Source organism: Jatropha curcas, unplaced genomic scaffold (genome assembly GCF_041381405.1).
Source record: "Jatropha curcas cultivar XTBG-Jc1 unplaced genomic scaffold, XTBG_Jcur_1.0 HiC_scaffold_816_pilon, whole genome shotgun sequence".
NCBI classification, from domain to species: domain Eukaryota; kingdom Viridiplantae; phylum Streptophyta; class Magnoliopsida; order Malpighiales; family Euphorbiaceae; genus Jatropha; species Jatropha curcas.
In genome coordinates, this window is record NW_028322544.1 from 78,003 (window position 1) to 100,998 (window position 22,996).

Sequence of the window (22,996 nt, forward strand, 5' to 3'; positions counted from 1 at the left end):
CTCAATCGCTGGAGTTCTTCTCCTCTCATACCCTATCATGCATTAAATGAAACAAATCTCAACATTGTATGTAAACTTAGATATACATTTTTTTTATCAGCAATATAAAATTCTTTTATTAATTTAATGTAGAAAATACATAGCATTATTAAGTTTCTAAACCTGAACCATCATGTCCTCCAAATACATCCGTCTTACCTCGTAAATAGTAGGTAAAAAATCTGGAAAACCTCAAGTTAAATAAGATTGAATCTTCTTGAGATAAGAAGGTACACAGAATTCCAAAAACACGTTACCTTAATTCAAGTGTCCTTTCTGCTACTTCCTTGCTGAGGCTGTGAATGTACCATCTTCGAGCTAAAAGGGGATATGTAAATGCTTTCAAGTCACATTACTTGTGGAACAAATAATACTGAGTGCTTGTTTAGTATGAGGAAAATGAATTCTACGAAATGGTAAAAATAAATAAAAAGCTAATTATAACAAATGATAAAAATGAATTCTACAAGAAAATAAGGCATATATTTATAAAAAAATAATAAAAATAATAAGAGATTATGTGGGGGGTGGGGGGGATGGATTAAAGAAAATAATAATAAAATAAAAGCTATCTGGGATATAAAAATTTAGCAAACTTGTATGAAATTTATTTGTAAATTTACACCTAATATATTTAAATTCTTTATATTTGAATGGATTATACTTAATTTATTAAAATTATTAAATTTTGCAATTAAAATAAATTGAAAAATACTAGCTACAATTGCTCTTTAGATTGTTATATCGACACTCTCCTATTTATTGCTTAAAATACATCCAAGTATATTTAAGGTAACTTGACAATATATATTTATACATATATATATAGTTGTATGGTTCTGATTCTGACTTGATTCTCTAGAAGTGACCATGTATTTTAGAAATTATCTTTGAAATACTTAAATAGTAAACATTGAAAATAGCTATTGTTTGACAATGGCAATTAGTAATTTTAGAAGCCATGATGTCTTACTTGCTGTTCAAGAGAAGACTGATCGAACTTGCCAAAGTTCTTTGCTGTAGATTGCGCCTTCCGATGACCTGGTTCATACTTCAAAAGCAAAAGGTAGGCCAAGTCATTTCTTTTGTTTATTGGTATAATTACAAAAAACCATAATAAAACAAAAAATAAATTGAAATAGAAAAAAAGTTTAGAAAGATTCATAAGTTTAGGCACCTCAGTTTAGAAAGATTCATTAGCGGTACGCATTGCAATAACCTAATTTACCCTTTTTACGTATACATTACTCTTATTTTCTGAAAAAAATGCTTGCTTTATTTACCAAATTGATTGTGAGTTGATAAAGTAAAGGGAAGGAGATAACTTAATAGTCTTTTGAAATTTCTATTTGAAAGTCTTAAATTCAAATTTTCGGATGGCCGTTGGATTTATGAGAAAAATTTGTCTATATTATGCATATATTCATCTTACCTGTCAATATTTACTTACTATACCATTTTTTTGACGAAAAACATTCAAAACTTTATTTACCCTGTTTCATAATCAATTAGATTTATTAGATGCATTACTCTGTGTAGGTAAATAATTTCCTGAGTTTATAAGGATGGAGAAACTATCATCTATTACTCTGTCTAACATACCAAAAAGAGTGCTTTTCGATTAGGTTGATAACTTGGAAGGGCATGCACAAGAGGCAAGAAATTGATTAGATGTCACATATATCCTAATCTAGGGTTTAAGAGTGTTTGGCAACTGAGAACATAGAGAAAGAAAGAGAAGAGAAGGAACTGATTGAGAGGAGGAGTAAGGAGAATTCAAGAGACTTCAAGAAGAAAGAGAAAGAAACAGACTTGATAGAGAGAGAAAGTATATTATAACTATTGATTTCCAAATTCCCTTGTATGGCATAATATTTTGTGTGTTTGCTTAGCCTGTATGTACTAAGACCTTCTATATATATATGTCATTCAATATAAAGAGATTGGAAGATTAGGGCAAAAATTTTGAAAAATATTTCATCAATATAGCTAAAAAAAATTTTGAAAAATATAATGCTTGCAAGAATTTTAACTTTATAAGAAAGAAAAAAAAAAAAGAAAGAAAAGCCAAATTAACCTCGAATGACAAACAGAATTAGAGGAACATTATATTAAATAAGCTTACATGAATTTTAAAAAATTGAAATCTAAACCAAGGTATAAATGAAGAAAATAATATATAGAATTTCTTTTTGGTTAAAATTTATTTCCTCTAACTGAGACCTTGTTTGGCAACAACTTATGAGTAACATTTAGTGTAAACTGCTTTTTTATGAAACTGCAATACTCTAAAACTTAGCTTTTCATGTCATAAATCAAATTTTTTTGAGAATCACGCCTAATTTTTGTCCTTGAATTTAGCTAACTAAACAATTAATGTTCTTTTTTCCGTTATTTTAAATTAATCAGATGTTTTTACCTAACACTTCTAATTTAAAACTCTTATATAAACAACTAAAAGCTAACCAAAACAACTAACAACTAAAACAACGTTAGCAACTACTAAAAACAGCTAGTATTGTCGAACAGGCTTAATATTAACATCTGACTTAAAACGTCTGTTAAAAACATATATTCAAGATGAATGAAAAACATTGATATATATATATATATATATACATTGATATATATATATATATATATATATATATATATATATATTATAGATATATATATAATATAAGACTAGACTAAAGACTTATATAAGACTAAAGACTATACTTTAAGACTTAAGACTTAATGACTAAAGACTAGACTAAAGACTAACAAAACAAAAAGACTTTTACTAAGACTTAAGACTAATGACGAAGACTTAAGACTTTAAAATTACAAATCATATATATGTAGAGAACTAAGATTATTACTGGGATTTAATAAATACAGATACAAATATTTAAAGAATAATTATAACTGTGAACTAAAATACTATGATTAATTGGGTTTATATGAATACTTATATAATTCATTAAGTATGATTTTACTTCAGAATCAACATATAGTTTACACAGTATTTCTGATGTGGAAGATCAGACTAAGCTGCATCCACAGAGCATACTTTATAACAAATTTAATCAACATTTAGCACAAAGGTTTAGGGTTCCTGCAACCTTAACCGGGATCCCCAGAATTAAGTCAGAGTGTGGAGGGAGAAGAGAAAGGTGCCGTAAACACAGACTTATATTCGTAGCAGTTTAAGATAAAATACAAACTTTATTATATATATATATATATATTATATATATATATATATATATATATATATATATTATAATGAGTAGAGAATTAATAGTGTATTAAAAAGGAAATCATAAACTCATGTATTTGGAGGCTTAATGGGTAACTATATTTCAAAGTATTTTTTTATTTTTGTAATTTTACCGTATTATACTCTAATTTGGCAAAGTTATTTGCAATTATACTCTATTGGTTTAAAAAATGAAAAATGAATAGTTTTATGTTTAACATGAACAAAATTTAATTTCTTTATTTTTTTTTTCTCCTTTCTACTTTCATAATCCATCATACCTACTTTCCCTCTCTCACAGATAAAAGAAAAAAAAAAAAAAAAAAACCAGATAGAAAAAAAAAAAAACCCTTAAAAATTATCAAGCAATTTTCAAGAACCCATTAATAGGGAATCAAGCAAACAACAATTCAAACAAATCACAACTACTAAAAATTTGTTCGATAAAATTAGTTATTTTGGTAGCTGTCAGCTGTTTTAGTAGCGTGTCAGCTGTTTTAGTAGCGTTTAGCTATTAGTTGTTTGAATATCTTCTTATGAGCTAAACGTTAGATGAGTTAGCTTTTCACAAAACGCTACCGAAACCTCTAAAAGCTAGTTCAAACGTTATGTTACTGAATAATCTTTTTAAGTAGCGCTTACTTAAAAGTTGTTACCAACACAATCTAAAATATAAAATATTTCTTGACTATTTTGATGGTAGTGGCAATGAAGGTAGTAACTATGATAAGGAGTCTCTGAGATGTATTTAGTGATGGTGGGGTTTGCATTATAGCTTCTTAAATTGATATTTAGTGATGTATATTGGATTTCACACTTGAAAACAAAGTATAGACAATGTTTCTATTAATTGATTCATAAGAAGGTGAAGACAGTGAAGAGAAGAAAGAGAGCAAGAACAATGAGTGGGTGGAAGGATAGAGAAATAGACAAAATTAAAAGGTTATTTTTATTATGTAATAAATATTTCAATATTCTTTTTCAATTTTGACTGGTGGACACAATTATAAACAGAAAAACATTTTCTTTTTTTATATATAATTTTGATTGGTGGACAAACAATTATAAACAGAAACATTATTCCTCTTTTTTTATATATAATTTTGACTTGGTATGACAAAAAATTATAAACAATCTTTCAAATTACTTACATTTTAAATTATGTAGAATTTGCAAACATTATGAACTTGGAGAAATTGACCCATTATAGTTCTTGAAATTTTTTTCTTTGAGAGAATCATGAAAAACTATTATCAAAATATACTCTAAATATATTTCTTTGTACATATATGATTGCAATTATTTTCATATTTAGAAGTATATATCTTAGAAACAACGCATTTTTTACACCTTCAAGTATAATTAATAATAGTTTAAAAAACGCTATGAAAAAGGACTATGTAATTACTGCAAAAATTTTGTTAGGAGTGTTATAGTTTCTTCTCACAAAAATTTACCTTTTATCGTTGTTCTTTGTATTGATATATTTCAGTCCAAGTTTTTTTAACTTAACATTTTTCGACTAGGATTGGGTGTTTTGAAGAAAGCGTATTGGCTTAGGTTTAGTTTTGCTGAGGTTTTATTAAATTTTTTCTTCGTAATTTTAATTAATAAAATTAAAAATTTTGCTGATAAAAAAAAAACTAAAGGTTATAAAAACAAGTTAATAAGATCCATCTCATGCAAATATGCATGTAATCCATAACAATAATATTTAGCAAAAACAATTTTGTTTCAGAATGAGCAAAAAACAATAATCAAACATATATTTAAAATTGATTTTTATTTTTACTTTAAATTGAATAAATATTTAAACTTATAGAAAAAATTAAAATGAAAGATAATATGTGCACACTCAGATTACATCAAATATGTAGTTTGAACAAAGAAAACAAAAGATTTTTATTATCTACAAGGATTTTGATTTTCATTAACTAAACCGTTCTTGTAATAACATGACCTTAATCTACAGTAAGATTCATGCCATATTGCTTCTTTTGACTCAATAACACATAGCATGGGTAATTCTACCATTTCTTATGGCTTGACTAAAATTTAGTTAATATGGTTAATGCAAAATGAATCAAAACCATGCATGATATTTTGCTACCATACAAACCAAACTCTTTTTTTTTTTTTTATCAGAAAAAATACTATTTATTATTATTAAATTAAAATCCAGGAAAAACTTAACAAACAGCAGTAACTACTCCCAAGCAACGAGGGTATCCAAAAAAAAAAAAAAAAATTCAAACCTAACCCATGAAGCATGCAAAAAATCTGGAGCATCTCATAAGTACAACAGAAGCATGCAAACAAAGCAAGAAATTGTAGAACAAATAGTTATAATCTTTTGTTTTAGGATTCTGTACATATGATCTATTGAGATAAGAAAAATATAATTCGAATCAATGAAACAAAAGCCAAAGCTAGCTACAATCCAAACAAAAAATCTTGTAGTTGAAGAGATTTCTTCAAGTAGAAATCAATATACGCTATAATCAATATGAACTTCTCTTTTTTTTTTTTTTTTCCCGCATTAATTGCAAAAGAATTTAATGAATGGAGGAAAAATGACCAGCTGCATTGAGCATATGTTGATTAAAAAAAAAAAAAAAAAGAAAAAGTGATTCACACTTTAGCTAAGTGAGTGAATATAGGTTTTACAATATGGAACAATGATGACTTTTCTCCATATGGAACAATCAACACGAACTTTTCTTAACAAGCTGCAAGTTCAAGTAGCTATCCCTCATTCAGTTCCCTAAATAGCTTAAAAATCCAATTATTAACATTAGTATTAGTATTCCTTTGCCTAAAAGTAAATCAAGTAAGTAACTTTCATATCCAATAGCATGTAGAAGTACTATATATAATCTTCTGAAAAGAATAGATGTACAACATCCCTAGAATAGAGAAACCTTCTGAGTTCTGACAAAAACCACAGACCAGAAATTAATATTTCTAGTCCTTGAAGGCAAATGATTTGGAACAAATATCAAACACTTGAGAGCTATATATAAATGGCATCTCTGACTCAAGCTAAGGAAAATTATAATTTTGAGTTCACAGAAACCAAAGAATATTCTATTGCACATATATTTCATCTATTTCCTTCTTTTTTCAGTTGGTTGGTTTAAAAGAAACCAGAAATAAGTAATCCAAGATTGAACAATGAATATCACAAGAAAGTAGCCCAAAATGAAAGAAAATATGGCAAGAAAGAGAGAAAGAGAGAGATATGAACCTTGAACTTGCATACTCAAAAAGCTTTCCAGTTCCAGAAAGACTATAAGCGCAATCTCAGCATCACAAAGAGTGGAGAGCTCATATGCTTTCTTGAAAAGCCCTCTTCTTCTCTTAGAAAAAGTCACTTGTCTTGCTGTATTGTTGTCAATCTTTTTTATCTGGATTTTCTGCCTTGTCATTTTTTCTTTTTTCCAAGAAAATAAAAAATTAATTCAACACTGACCCTTCATGCAAAATCACCCAAAATAATTAATTATAATTTCGAGAGAATTTTGTTTTAATCAGAAGAAACAATCTGACTGCACTTCCTTACCTAAAACTTCAAAAAATAATTAAAAAAATTAAAGATTTGTGAAAATCAGTCACAGCTTTAGTTGGAAGAGGTAACATGTTATTAATTACCAAAAAAAAAAAAAAAAAAAAATCAATACTAGATCTTGCTTACAAGAAGTGCAAACCCAGTAACCCAACACCGCAAAGAAAGGGGAAAACAATTTTAGCAATATATATAAAAAATCAAGAATTAAAGATCAATCAGAGAAAACAACTTTTACCTTTATATAATATATGGAAAATGCAGATGAAGAAGAAAAAAGAGAAGGAAAATCTTCTGTTACTGTATTTAAAGTTGAAAGAAACTTAAAAAATAAAAAATTGAGGACAAGAGGAAGCAAAGTACACACTCCAAATGAAAGAATGTTACTTTAAATGGAAATGTAACTGATAAGGGAAATCTTGAAAAGGAATATATGCGTATGATTAGATAAATAAGAAATCAAAGAATCTGATAAGAAATGAACCCTAACAGAAAAGGACCTTTACAAAGAAAGAAGAAATATAGATAATCAAGAATCAAAAAGAATTATAGACAAAAGAAAGAATGAAAGAAAGAGGAAATTTATGAGAAAACCTACCTGTGGTTAGGCTCTAGCTACCAATCCAAGCTCATTTGAAAAGCAGCAGGAGCAACAAGGATCAAGCAGATGTATTTTACCTCTACTTTTTTCCTTTTTTTTTTTTTTTTTAAATTCTTTTTTCTTTTTTCTGAGGCTGTCGTTTCTGGCACTGTTGACACTTTGCATACAAAATCCACCAGTTGTGTTAAAGGAAGGAGAGAGAAGATATTTCTTAACCTAGTTTAGAAAAGGAAAAAAGAAGATTCTTTTTATGGAAAAACAAACAGGAAAATGGTTAAGTGAAAGTCCTCTCACATTGACTTAGTTGATAATAATAGGAAACAAAAAAATTTGACCATTTTATAATTTATATATTTTAACTCTTTTTTCTTGGATTAAATTTTTTAACATGTTCACTTACGGTCTGTTTGGATGGAGGGATTTTTAGGGAGAAAAGAAATTGGGAGATAAAATTTGGAAAGGAAAATGAGAAGATACTCTACTTTTTTTAGTACTCAAGCATAACTTATTTTTCAAAAAGGAATTATTGGAAAATTCATTTAAATTATTTTTAATTTTATTGTTTTTACTATTAAAATATTTTAAAAGTTACCCAAAAAAAATTAATATCTTTAGTATATAATAGTTTAGTTAAAATAATTCAATAATATTGTAACACATAGGGTACAGTAGCGGAGTCAAATTCAATCTTAACGTCTGATTACGAAGCCAAAGAAAAGAAGGCAAAGTCAATCTCTCGGCAAATTAGTCGTTCTAATAATTATTAGCTTCGGAGTACTTTTAGTATTCAATGAAAGCGTTACTTTAATTTCTAAAAGTTCATTCAAACGTTACGGTTATCGATCACTATAAACAGTAACATTCAACGTTTTGACCAGAGTTGCTAAAATAATATTTCGAAATTATGGGACAAAGTGAAAACATTTCACCAATTTATATTCAATTATAAAGTAAATTTAGAAATTTTTTTGAACTTAGATGGCTATAGTCCCCTTAGGCCTTCTTCTGCTATTGAGAGGCGAAATCAGAATTTAAATATAAAGAGTGAAAATAAATATAAATGGTGAATATGTTTATTTTAATAATATATATTAAATTTATATATAGAAAGTTGAAAATTTAATTACATCGTATTTTGTTATTTAGAGATTCTAAAAGTGTAATTCCAATTTTTTTTTTATACAAACAATTGGAAACATTAACCAATGACTCTGAGATTTTCTTAAATAATGTTTTCTTTTGGAAACTAATGCCTGAATATTAATAAAAAAATACAGTTATATGTCACACCAATGTTAAAATATCCTTAAAAAATAAAAAAAAAAGTGTTTCCTTACTTTACATGGCGTTATTAGCTTTCCGTACAGATAGCCACGCTGGCTGTCATGTCAGAATTCTGACTCCCTTGTACCCTCGTACCAATCTTGTCTCTTCTCTCTTCTCCATTTAAATTAATATAACTCATACATACTAGGTTATTTCTCCTAAACATTTCTTAATGAGATGTTTAGAAAAATACGTGAAAATATTTTCAGATTAAAGAAAAATTAAGGAATTTTTAAGAAAAATAACTTCTAGACACTTCACAAATTTATTATAAGAGTATCATTATATTTTTAATTTTTTAATCATCGATAGCCACTGATACCAAGTGTCAGGCGTCGCCACCTGTCACCGATAACTTTAATAATTTATCTTTTTTTAATATTTTCTTGTATTTAATAATAAAATTTTTAAAATATAAATGTCTATTATTATTCATATTTTTATAGTCTTATAAATTAAAATTTTTAATATTTTTAACTAATTTTTGATGATTGTAACCAAACACGAAAAATAATCATTTGAAAATATTTTATAAAAGTAAATTATTTTCTAAAAATAAACCAGAGCGTTGGCATTCAAAATAAAAGGTAAATCAATTATTTGGAGATAGAAAATAGTTGAGCAATAAATGGAGGAAAGTCTTTTTTTTTTTTTTTTCATGTTTGGGGAAGAAAAAGAAAATAATTTAGAAAATGAAAGGACTTATCTGAAGGAACGAAGACTTTGAGGATCACTTAAGTTTCAAATTGTTTTCAATTTTACCCTAAAACGTGTAAGTTTTTTTCTTTATTTGACTTCCAAATGTTTGAAAGTTTTTCTTTGGTCTACAGTCAGAGTCTACTAGCTTGCCTCTCCAGTCCCCAGCCTTATTTGACTGCACTTGAGATTAATAAGGGTAAATATGTCTTTTATTGGGAAAAATAGTAGAAAAAAAAATATTTGGCACTCCTCAATATCAGGAGCTGTCCTTAATTTCAATAAAAAAAAAAAGAAAAAATTAATTTCAATGAATTTTTACATCAATATAAAATAATAATCAAATAAATAAATTATTATGTCTAATCATCTTGTGCAATTTCTTTATTTTTCCAATATTATCCCAAAGTTTTCTTACAACTCAAATGTATTATAGTTACTCCCTTAACTCTTTTTTTTTTTTTTTTACAAAATAAGTGCAAATAAATCATAGCTTTAAAATTTTAAAATTTAAATAACAATATATATTCATTATTTCAATATATGATGATAAGAAAAATATTGTCAAAATTATATATTTATTTATTTATTAATATCTATATATTATTTTGTTTTGGTTCAATTGGGCGGTATAACTCTCGAATCATAACTAGACTAATATTTAGCGGTTTGAAAAAATTTCAAATCAAACTAAATCATTAATTTTAAAAATTCCATTTTCAATTTAATTAATTTGAGCAGTTTGAGATGATTTAAGAACACTTATAGATGAGTCCACACAATAGGTTTGGAGTCGAAATACATCGGGTTGAATCGATTAAATTGACCGATTCAAGTGAATTTGGTTATGTTTTATCATTTCGGTTCTATGACACATAAAAAATATATTCAAATCAAACTAAAAATAAACGCAACAACTAACCAAAATTCACCGATTGAATTGGTTTGATTCTAAATTATATTTCATTTAAATTGATTTCATTTTTAAAATGCAATTTGGTTTAATTTATTTTATTTCTATTTTAAAATTGAACTCTACATTTAAGTATAGGCAAAATTTTCTTCAAAAAGACAAAAAAAAAGTGGAGCCCACATGCAATAATGCTATCGGACCCTCAGGCCTCAGATGCAATACCTCAAAATGGAATAGAAGATGGAGCAAATAGGACAGAAAATGACAATGTCCATAAATAATTACACCAATACTTCTCCATATTCCTTCAAAAAAAAAAAAAAAAAACTTTTTTATTCATACTTTTTTTTTTATACTATTTTGGATATATACTAATAAGTTAATAGTATATTATTTATTTGTAAGATAAATAGTAAAAAATTATATGGTAAAAATACTTATATACTTTTTAAATATTAAACAATGAATAATGATTTTTAATTTATCATTTGATTTAATTTATGCTTGATGTTTTTACACAGGAATTAATAAGGTAATTAATTTTTCTAAATTATAACAAAATCAATGATAATTTAAAGGTAATATCATTTATCTCAAAACTAAAATTAGTTATTCTATATAAATAAAGGTAATATCGGAAAAATATAATTTATTACTACTTAAAATACTCAAAACGAATTACATTTTGAGAAAAAATCATAGTCGTAAAACGACTTAAAAAGAAAGTTACAATATATAAATATAGAGAGAGTTAAAGAATCATACATTGAAAGTTTGAATCGTTAATTAATCCAATTTTATTTTTGATTGACATGTGAACAAACTCAAAAATATCTTTCACTCGAAATAAATAAAAAAATTCAGAGAATTTCTTTTCAGGAATTATCACTAATCAAATTAATTATTCCGCATATATTATATCATGCACATATATTTCCATTTAGCTTGTTTATGTTCGTAATGAATGAAAAACAAGTGTGAAAAAAAAATTGAAATAAACATGACACTTACCATTGAAAGAAAGAAGTAACATCTGAAGGGGTGGACATGGCCGAGCTGCCATCTCCTGAGGCAAAAATAAAGACTTCGGCCCTAAATTTTTTGCCCTTGAATTACCGGTGGGCGTATCCTGAGCAGATTTAAGGTCCGGCCTCAGTTTAGAGATGTCAGTCCAAGTCGAGCCCGGCCCTATATGGTGAATTTTATGCAATATTATATATTTTTTTAATAATACCTTGACAATGATAGATGGTGGGCAATGATTCCAATTATCTAGCTGTAGTGTTGCACACTTGATAGTGGAACACAAAATTGCATTATGATTGGAAAATTTCCTTTCTAGAATGGCGTTACATGAAACTGCTTTTTAGCTGTTTCTACTACAAAATTATTTCAAATAAACTCTTATCAATACCACCGACCTAGTACTTTTATCAACAATACCCGCAACAACAACGGAATTACAAAACTTGTGTATTGTTCCTAGAACAAGAGAAGAAGAAGCCTTGAACTAGAAAACTCGATTCCTTGCAAAACGTTTTTGGGAGCTCAATTATTGCCATATTGCCAAAGCAAGGAAAACAATTTCAGTAGAAAAGTTTTCCACTTCTCAACCATTGTAGTACTTGAAATTCTAATCAATGTCTGAAAACAGTTAAAAGAGCTTTGCAACTAAGCTTACCTTGTTTGAAGATCCACAATTGGTCTCAGAGACACCATAACTTAAATGTTGCCCAACTAGTTTCATCAATTGTCGTCCATCACTGCAGATGATTCTTCTCCAGAACATAGTAACCAATCTTAGTAATGCATTTCCGGTAACTTCTGTATTGCACAAGAGTATTTAAGTAGCAAGAATGTAATGTAAGCACACAACAAATAATCAAAACAAATGACATGATCAGTTGTTGCATGCAATAAAGATTCATAATCAGATTTTGAGGATGTAGACAGCTTTGCAGTTATCTGCAATAATTTAATTATAAACAAGACAAAATTATTTAATTTTCAAGTACTACCCCACTTGACTCAGCCGTGCATCCATCCTCTCAATTTTATTGAACTGGGAAATGAACAGTATAAACAAGTACATTAAAAGAAAAAAGGGTGCACAGCAGCATCTTCAGGAAAATGAATACATTCACAACAAATAAATTCAGACTGATTTCACCAGCATAATGATTGTCCCATCAAATCCTTGAAATTCAAATAATAACAAAATACCCCAAGGCTTGACCTAATATATATGTTGGTTCTTAATTTTACGAAAATTAACACTTAGTCCTTTCATAGACCAAAATGATGAGTTTTTACTATGTTCTTTTGACCCCTAAATTTAGTTACCAAAATGTTGATTAGACTAAACCTAAATGGATATTTAGCTCCCAAGGAAACATTGCTGCAATATTGTATGATCACTGACTTAAAACACAAATGAGTTCTCTGCTTCAAAGTTACAGAACATGTCCTTAAAACAGCTGTACAATCTTCAAGAAGCATAGAGTGATAAAGAAAATACGACATTGCAATTTTATAAATAACGTGCAATGCTGTTGCATGTCCTGGACACTTTGCCAACCGTGAAAATGAATAAGCATGAAACAAAATGACTATTCAACAAAAATACATCAGAAGTATTTTATACAAGTACCTTTAGTTGAGGATAAGTTATTTCCACTTCACCAAGTAGCTGCTAAATCATTTTGAAGAGATGCAAACCATTGAAAGAAATTCAAGCAAGGAAGCCAATAAGTAAATACAGAGCGAATGCATATTCGTAATGGGACTATGGATGTCGTGGTAACACAACATTGCTCAAAAAAAAAAAAAAAATCATAGACAGACCAAAGAAAACATATGCTATCACACTAATACAATGGGACATACACTCAATCATGCCTTATGCATTGCACAATACTCGTGCCATAAACAAAAAGTCAGAATCACCCCTTTGCCACTAAATAGTACAGGACAAGTAAAACTTAAATGAAACAATGCATATTGGCTATCCTATTTAGAATCAAAACAATAATGCATTAATCAACAGGCATACAGAACAAGATGTGAATTTTCATCATATCGGACTCACTGATAGAATATTAAGGATTATACCTGTTTTTCTAGTGGAGATACAGGAACTTGAACAATCACACTAGAAGGAGACTTGGAGCACATATAATGGTCTGAATTTGTTGGCCGGACCTCAAAATTAAACTGCATGTTCTGCCTTTAGAAATAAAATATCTATGCTCTAAAACAACAAATGATTTGTCATTAGTTTAAATTATAGTGAAACCTCTTCCGCGACCTTTTCTCTTAAGGATTCAACTTCAGCAAAGAAAGTTGAATAGTAAATGAGCACTCCACGATCATGCTAAAGTGAATAATCCTTACATATTTAAATATGCTCGAGTATCATGTTAGGAAAGGTAATAAAACCACTTGCCTTTAAACTTGGATATTGGAAGCTTCCAGGTTTAGGTGCAACAATAGCAAAGTAGCATCAAATAGAGCACTAGAACAGCAAAGCAAGAAGCAATGCTCTATCAAGAAGCCAAACACATATCCATCACAGCTGACATAACCGTGACAATGCTTGAAATAAGCCCAATAAGTAGGCAATGGTAAGTTTATAGCCCAAGATGAAAGTAACAGATGAGCAGCAGCTCCAACATGGAAAATGCAATCATAAAAGCATCATTAGGCAAAACCTACCTTCAAGCACACCAGTTTAGCAATTTTACATGACTTTAAATATTAAGTAGGCAGTGCTCGGTCTTTACATCCCTTTCAACAATATTAACCTTATTTTAGAGCAAAGCTTCAAAAACTACACAAATATAAGATCATGTGATCCATTTTATTACAAAATTTCCTGCTTCAGAAGAGCCTTTGCATTTTGAGAATTAGGTTTCTGGTCTGTATTCGAATAGTATCATCTACATACATATGAGTGTATTATCAGATAATATCATATACTTTGTATACCATATCTGCAACCATTTGCTATGAGAGCAAGAGAAATAGAGCCCTTGGATATATACTTTATAGATACCAAGCAACTACGTCGCTACAAATCCCCATTGGAAGCCTTGCATTCAGCAACCGGAATAGTCTCCTTATATTACAAGCAACTTCTGAGAAATAATTTTCTTCCATTTCCAATGAAATAAATATTTTCACTTGGTTGCTTGATTAACATCCAAGAACAGGTAAAAGTCACCCCATCTTATTTTGGCTACTGCACTGTTCAGAATTAATATTAAAGTTAAGGTACAGAAGATCCTAAAGTATAATTATCTCATAAAAATAAATATTATTATGTTAGTTTATCCGAATCACAGCAGTTAACATAATGTATAGTATGTTGCACTAGAGGATTTGTTTTTCTATTGAAAATAAACTATTTACCTGCCACCTTTAAGCTTCCATTTATTAATTTATTTTTGTTTAAGGACTATGGTCCAAAACAAACCTATGGTGCAACCAAGAGAAGAGGATAAAAATAACTCATCTTGCAAGGAAATGAACTGAGTGTAAAAAACCAACCCCAATCTAAGGAAAGTGTAGGTTCCTTCATAGTCTTGAGAAGGATCTGCAGAGCTGCTGGTATTAGTGATCATGGAATCTGATGAGTGTCCTGGTTCAGATAAATGCAGTCTGACCATTGGTACATTCATTATCTACCATACAAATACACAGAAAGGAACTCAGAAGTTAGTTTAGAGTACTGGTAAAAATAAAGAACTGAAAATAAAAGATCTCACAGACTTGTTGCTTTAGTCGCTCATTCTCTTCTATTAGTTGAGCTTCCTGCAAATTATGAGGGAAAAAAAGAGCAAAGATATAAATTTTTTTTTTTTTAAAATAATAATAAAGCAAATAAACCAACCCCATCAACCTCAAAAATTATATTATAGAAAATTATATATGAGAACAGTTGTAAAATGATCTCTTTTACTCATCAATAAAACTACATGGAAGGCGAGCAACAGTTACAGTTCAAAGATGGGCATATGACCTTGCTTTTGAGGGCATTGATCTCATTTGTAATTACATGACTCTGAAACACCACAAATAAAATTGCATCACATTCTAGTCGAATTAATAAACCAAGTTTTCAACTTGGAAAAGTATTCTAAAAGCCATTTCTGGATTTAAGAGCCTTAAATTCCCTGGAATTTGTCAAGATCTGGAATCACAAAACATGGTTAAGATGGATCAAAGAGAAAATTAACATTGCAACAATAAAAGTTCACTGACTAGTCCTTTTCTTTTTCTTTTTGTTAATCTGGTTATTAGGGTTTGAAACCAAGAACTATTAGGGTAACTTATCAGTTCAAGAAGAAACCGAGTAAAATTGATATACACAATATAAAAATGCATAAACCTTAGTTTCCAGAACTCGTTTCAAGCCTCTTTCAAGTGACTTCTCTAATTCTTGTAGTTGCTCAATGCTCAATCGCTGGAGTTCTTCTCCTCTCATACGCCTATCATGCATTAAATGAAACAAATCTCAACATTGTATGTAAACTTAGATATACATTTTTTTTTATCAGCAATATAAAATTCTTTTATTAATTTAAATGTAGAAAATACATAGCATTATTAAGTTTCTAAACCTGAACCATCATGTCCTCCAAATACATCCGTCTTACCTCGTAAATAGTAGGTAAAAAAATCTGGAAAACCTCAAGTTAAATAAGATTGAAATCTTCTTGAGATAAGAAGGTACACAGAATTCCAAAAACACGTTACCTTAATTCAAGTGTCCTTTCTGCTACTTCCTTGCTGAGGGCTGTGAATGTACCATCTTCGAGCTAAAAGGGGATATGTAAATGCTTTCAAGTCACATTACTTGTGGAACAAATAATACTGAGTGCTTGTTTAGTATGAGGAAAATGAATTCTACGAAATGGTAAAAATAAATAAAAAGCTAATTATAACAAATGATAAAAAATGAATTCTACAAGAAAATAAGGCATATATTTATAAAAAAATAATAAAAATAATAAGAGATTATGTGGGGGGTGGGGGGGATGGATTAAAGAAAATAATAATAAAATAAAAGCTATCTGGGATATAAAAATTTAGCAAACTTGTATGAAATTTATTTGTAAATTTACACCTAATATATTTAAATTCTTTATATTTTGAATGGATTATACTTAATTTTATTAAAATTATTAAATTTTGCAATTAAAATAAATTGAAAAATACTAGCTACAATTGCTCTTTAGATTGTTATATCGACACTCTCCTATTTATTGCTTAAAATACATCCAAGTATATTTTAAGGTAACTTGACAATATATATTTATACATATATATATAGTTGTATGGTTCTGATTCTGACTTGATTCTCTAGAAGTGACCATGTATTTTAGAAATTATCTTTGAAATACTTAAATAGTAAACATTGAAAATAGCTATTGTTTGACAATGGCAATTAGTAATTTTAGAAGCCATGATGTCTTACTTGCTGTTCAAGAGAAGACTGATCGAACTTGCCAAAGTTCTTTTGCTGTAGATTGCGCCTTCCGATGACCTGGTTCATACTTCAAAAGCAAAAGGTAGGCCAAGTCATTTCTTTTGTTTATTGGTATAATTACAAAAACCATAATAAAACAAAAAATAAATTGAAATAGAAAAAAAGTTAGAAAGATTCATAAGTTTAGGCACCTCAGTTTAGAAAGATTCATTAGCGGTACGCATTGCAATAACCTAATTTACCCTTTTTTACGTATACATTACTCTTATTTTCTGAAAAATGCTTGCTTTATTTACCAAATTGATTGTGAGTTGATAAAGTAAAGGGAAGGAGATAACTTAATAGTCTTTTGAAATTTCTATTTGAAAGTCTTAAATTCAAATTTTCGATGGCCGTTGGATTTATGAGAAAAATTTGTCTATATTATGCATATATTCATCTTACCTGTCAATATTTATTACTATACCATTTTTTTGACGAAAAACATTCAAAACTTTATTTACCCTGTTCATAATCAATTAGATTTATTAGATGCATTAACTCTGTGTAGGTAAATAATTTCCTGAGTTTATAAGGATGGAGAAAACTATCATCTATTACTCTGTCTAACATACCAAAAAGAGTGCTTTTCGATTAGGTTGATAACTTGGAAGGGCATGCACAAGAGGCAAGAAATTGATTAGATGTCACATATATCCTAATCTAGGGTTTAAGAGTGTTTGGCAACTGAGAATCATAGAGAAAGAAAGAGAAGAGAAGGAACTGATTGAGAGGAGGAGTAAGGAGAATTCAAGAGACTTCAAGAAGAAGAGAAAGAAACAGACTTGATAGAGAGAGAAAGTATATTATAACTATTGATTTCCAAAATTCCCTTTGTATGGCATAATATTTTGTGTTTGCTTAGGCCTGTATGTACTAAGACCTTCTATATATATATGTAATTCAATATAAAGAGATTGGAAGATTAGGGCAAAAATTTTGAAAAATATTTCATCAATATTAGCTAAAAAAAATTTTGAAAAATATATGCTTGCAAGAATTTTTACTTTATAAGAAAGAAAAAAAAAAGAAAGAAAAGCCAAATTAACCTCGAATGACAAACAGAATTAGAGGAACATTATATTAAATAAGCTTACATGAATTTTAAAAAATTGAAATCTAAACCAAGGTATAAATGAAGAAAATAATATATAGAATTTCTTTTTTGGTTAAAATTTATTTCCTCTAACTGAGACCTTGTTTGGCAACAACTTATGAGTTAACATTTAGTGTAAACTGCTTTTTTATGAAACTGCAAATACTCTAAAACTTAGCTTTTCATGTCATAAATCAAATTTTTTTGAGAATCACGCCTAATTTTTTGTCCTTGAATTTAGCTAACTAAACAATTAATGTTCTTTTTTCCGTTATTTTAAATTAATCAGATGTTTTTACCTAACACTTCTAATTTAAACTCTTATATAAACAACTAAAAGCTAACCAAAACAACTAACAACTAAAACAACGTTAGCAACTACTAAAACAGCTAGTATTGTCGAACAGGCTTAAATATTAACATCTGACTTAAAACGTCTGTTAAAAACATATATTTCAGATGAATGAAAAACATTGATATATATATATATATATATACATTGATATATATATATATATATATATATATATATATATATATATATATATATATATATATAAAGACTAGACTAAAGACTTTATATAAGACTAAAGACTATACTTTAAGACTTAAGACTTAATGACTAAAGACTAGACTAAAGACTAAACAAAACAAAAAGACTTTTACTAAAGACTTAAGACTAATGACGAAGACTTAAGACTTTAAAATTACAAATCATATATATGTAGAGAACTAAGATTATTACTGGGATTTAAATAAATACAGATACAAATATTTAAAGATAAATTATAACTGTGAACTAAAATACTATGATTAATTGGGTTTATATGAATACTTATATAATTCATTAAGTATGATTTTACTTCAGAATCAACATATAGTTTACACAGTATTTCTGATGTGGAAGATCAGACTAAGCTGCATCCACAGAGCATACTTATAACAAATTTAATCAACAATTTAGCACAAAGGTTTAGGGTTCCTGCAACCTTAACCTGGGATCCCCAGAATTAAGTCAGAGTGTGGAGGGAGAAGAGAAAGGTGCCGTAAACACAGACTTATATTCGTAGCAGTTTAAGATAAAATACAAACTTTATTTATATATATATATATATATATATATATATATATATATATATATATATATATATTATAAATGAGTAGAGAATTAATAGTGTATTAAAAAGGAAATCATAAAACTCATGTATTTGGAGGCTTAATGGGTAACTATATTTCAAAGTATTTTTTTATTTTTGTAATTTTACCGTATTATACTCTAATTTGGCAAGTTATTTGCAATTATACTCTATTGGTTAAAAAATGAAAAATGAATAGTTTTTATGTTTAACATGAACAAAAATTTAATTTCTTTATTTTTTTTTTCTCCTTTCTACTTTCATAAATCCATCATACCTAACTTTCCCTCTCTCACAGATAGAAAAAAAAAAAAAAAAAAAAAAACCAGATAGAAAAAAAAAACCCTTAAAAATTATCAAGCAATTTTCAAGAACCCATTAATAGGGAATCAAGCAAACAACAATTCAAAACAAATCACAACTACTAAAAAATTTGTTCGATAAAATTAGTTATTTTGGTAGCTGTCAGCTGTTTTAGTAGCGTGTCAGCTGTTTTAGTAGCGTTTAGCTATTAGTTGTTTGAATATCTTCTTATGAGCTAAACGTTAGATGAGTTAGCTTTTCACAAAACGCTACCGAAACCTCTAAAAGCTAGTTCAAACGTTATGTTACTGAATAATCTTTTTAAGTAGCGCTTACTTAAAAGTTGTTACCAACACAATCTAAAATATAAAATATTTCTTGACTATTTTGATGGTAGTGGCAATGAAGGTAGTAACTATGATAAGGAGTCTCTGAGATGTATTTAGTGATGGTGGGGTTTGCATTATAGCTTCTTAAATTGATATTTAGTGATGTATAATTGGATTTCACACTTGAAAACAAAAGTATTAGACAATGTTTCTATTAATTGATTCATAAGAAGGTGAAGACAGTGAAGAGAAAGAAAGAGAGCAAGAAACAATGAGTGGGTGGAAGGATAGAGAAATAGACAAAATTAAAAGGTTATTTTTTATTTATGTTAATAATATTTCAATATTCTTTTTTCAATTTTGACTGGTGGACACAATTATAAACAGAAAAACATTTTCTTTTTTTATATATAATTTTGATTGGTGGACAAACAATTATAAACAGAAAATTATTCTCTTTTTTTATATATAATTTTGACTGGTAGACAAAAAATTATAAACAATCTTTCAAATTACTTAAATTTTAAATTATGGTAGAATTTGCAAAACATTATAGAACTTGGAGAAATTGACCCATTATAGTTCTTGAAATTTTTTTCTTTGAGAGAATCATGAAAAACTATTATCAAAATATACTCTAAATATATTTCTTTGTACATATATGATTGCAATTATTTTCATATTTAGAAGTATATATCTTAGAAACAACTCATTTTTACACCTTCAAGTATAATTAATAATAGTTTAAAAGAACGCTATGAAAAAGGACTATGTAATTACTGCAAAAATTTTGTTAGGAGTGTTATAGTTTCTTCTCACAAAAAATTTACCTTTTATCGTTGTTCTTTGTATTGATATATTTCAGTCCAAGTTTTTTTAACTTAACATTTTTCGACTAGGATTGGGTGTTTTGAAGAAAGCGTATTGGCTTAGGTTTAGTTTTGCTGAGGTTTTATTAAATTTTTTCTTCGTAATTTTAATTAATAAAATTAAAAATTTTGCTGATAAAAAAAAAAACTAAAGGTTATAAAAACAAGTTAATAAGATCCATCTCATGCAAATATGCATGTAATCCATAACAATAAATATTTAGCAAAAACAATTTTGTTTCAGAATGAGCAAAAAACAAATAATCAAACATATATTTAAAATTGATTTTTATTTTTACTTTAAATTGAATAAATATTTAAACTTATAGAAAAAATTAAAATGAAAGATAATATGTGCACACTCAGATTACATCAAATATGTATGTTTGAACAAAGAAAACAAAAGATTTTTATTATCTACAAGGATTTTGATTTTCATTAACTAAACCGTTCTTGTAATAACATGACCTTAATCTACAGTAAGATTCATGCCATATTGCTTCTTTTGACTCAATAACACATAGCATGGGTAATTCTACCATTTCTTATGGCTTGACTAAAATTTAGTTAATATGGTTAATGCAAAATGAATCAAAACCATGCATGATATTTTGCTACCATACAAACCAAAACTCTTTTTTTTTTTTTTATCAGAAAAAAATACTATTTATTATTATTAAATTAAAATCCAGGAAAAAACTTAACAAACAGCAGTAACTACTCCCAAGCAACGAGGGTATCCAAAAAAAAAAAAAAAAAAATTCAAACCTAACCCATGAAGCATGCAAAAAATCTGGAGCATCTCATAAGTACAACAGAAGCATGCAAACAAAGCAAGAAAATTGTAGAACAAATAGTTATAAATCTTTTGTTTTAGGATTCTGTACATATGATCTATTGAGATAAGAGAAAATATAATTCGAATCAATGAAAACAAAAGCCAAAAGCTAGCTACAATCCAAACAAAAAATCTTGTAGTTGAAGAGATTTCTTCAAGTAGAAATCAAATATACGCTATAATCAATATGAACTTCTCTTTTTTTTTTTTTTTTTTCCCGCATTAATTGCAAAAGAATTTTAATGAAATGGAGGAAAAATGACCAGCTGCATTGAGCATATGTTGATTAAAAAAAAAAAAAAAAATAGAAAAAGTGATTCACACTTTAGCTAAGTGAGTGAATATAGGTTTTACAATATGGAACAATGATGACTTTTCTCCATATGGAACAATCAACACGAACTTTTCTTAACAAGCTGCAAGTTCAAGTAAGCTATCCCTCATTCAGTTCCCTAAATATAGCTTAAAAATCCAATTATTAACATTAGTATTAGTATTCCTTTGCCTAAAAGTAAATCAAAGTAAGTAACTTTCATATCCAATAGCATGTAGAAGTACTATATATAATCTTCTGAAAAGAATAGAAGATGTACAACATCCCTAGAATAGAGAAACCTTCTGAGTTCTGACAAAAACCACAGACCAGAAATTAATATTTCTAGTCCTTGAAGGCAAATGATTTGGAACAAATATCAAACACTTGAGAGCTATATATAAATGGCATCTCTGACTCAAGCTAAGGAAAATTATAATTTTGAGTTCACAGAAACCAAAAGAATATTCTATTGCACATATATTTCATCTATTTCTCTTCTTTTTTCAGTTTGGTTGGTTTAAAAGAAACCAGAAATAAGTAATCCAAGATTGAACAATGAAATATCACAAGAAAGTAGCCCAAAATGAAAGAAAATATGGCAAGAAAGAGAGAAAGAGAGAGATATGAACCTTGAACTTGCATACTCAAAAAGCTTTCCAGTTCCAGAAAAGACTATAAGAGCAATCTCAGCATCACAAAGAGTGGAGAGCTCATATGCTTTCTTGAAAAGCCCTCTTCTTCTCTTAGAAAAAGTCACTTGTCTTGCTGTATTGTTGTCAATCTTTTTTATCTGGATTTTCTGCCTTGTCATTTTTTCTTTTTTCCAAGAAAATAAAAAATTAATTCAACACTGACCCTTCATGCAAAATCACCCAAAATAATTAATTATAATTTCGAGAGAATTTTGTTTTTAATCAAGAAAGAAACAATCTGACTGCACTTCCTTACCTAAAACTTCAAAAAATAATTAAATAAAATTAAAGATTTGTGAAAAATCAGTCACAGCTTTAGTTGGAAGAGGTAACATGTTATTAATTACCAAAAAAAAAAAAAAAAAAAATCAATACTAGATCTTGCTTTACAAGAAGTGCAAACCCAGTAACCCAACACCGCAAAGAAAGGGGAAAACAATTTTAGCAATATATATATAAAAAATCAAGAATTAAAGATCAATCAGAGAAAACAAACTTTTACCT

The 22,996-nt window shown here is 28.0% G+C and overlaps 1 protein-coding gene and 1 pseudogene across 6 annotated transcripts; both read right to left on the minus strand.

Annotated features, from left to right (window-relative positions):
- Positions 1-292: 292 nt before the first annotated feature.
- LOC149491710 (MADS-box protein SVP pseudogene) lies at positions 293-7,589 on the minus strand (annotated as a pseudogene). The gene is made up of 4 exons (XR_016319302.1): positions 7,447-7,589; positions 6,531-6,716; positions 1,013-1,090; positions 293-357 (listed from the first exon to the last, which is right to left on the minus strand). The product of XR_016319302.1 is annotated as an MADS-box protein SVP pseudogene (transcript).
- Positions 7,447-22,840, minus strand: LOC149491711 (MADS-box protein JOINTLESS-like). 5 transcript variants are annotated; one of them, XM_089717106.1, is made up of 10 exons: positions 22,430-22,825; positions 16,863-16,941; positions 16,142-16,203; positions 15,774-15,873; positions 15,405-15,446; positions 15,155-15,196; positions 13,496-15,066; positions 12,066-12,159; positions 11,396-11,572; positions 7,447-7,606 (listed from the first exon to the last, which is right to left on the minus strand). In XM_089717106.1, the coding sequence occupies exons 1-7, from the start codon at positions 22,609-22,611 to the stop codon at positions 14,824-14,826; spliced, it is 750 nt and encodes a 249-aa protein (XP_089573232.1). In that variant the 5' UTR covers positions 22,612-22,825; the 3' UTR covers positions 7,447-7,606; positions 11,396-11,572; positions 12,066-12,159; positions 13,496-14,823. The 5 variants fall into 5 exon arrangements, with proteins under 5 accessions (XP_089573232.1, XP_089573235.1, XP_089573233.1 ...); XM_089717109.1 differs by lacking the exons at positions 7,447-7,606; positions 11,396-11,572 and having other exon boundaries at positions 11,681-12,159; positions 13,496-14,624; positions 14,933-15,066; positions 22,430-22,822; XM_089717107.1 differs by lacking the exons at positions 7,447-7,606; positions 11,396-11,572 and having other exon boundaries at positions 11,681-12,159; positions 13,496-14,629; positions 14,933-15,066; positions 22,430-22,813.
- Between the last annotated feature and the right edge of the window lie 156 nt (positions 22,841-22,996).

What these genes read in the sequence shown, in the direction of transcription:
- LOC149491711 (XM_089717106.1), bottom strand. Translation starts at nt 22,611, where the DNA reads ATGACAAGGCAGAAAATCCAGATAAAAAAGATTGACAACAATACAGCA. An exon ending in TCAATGCCCTCAAAAGCAAG is followed by an intron (nt 15,197 to 15,404) that starts GTCATATGCCCA and finishes CATAATTTGCAG; the next exon opens with GAAGCTCAACTAATAGAAGA. An exon ending in ATGAGCGACTAAAGCAACAA is followed by an intron (nt 15,067 to 15,154) that starts GTCTGTGAGATC and finishes TTTGTATGGTAG; the next exon opens with ATAATGAATGTACCAATGGT.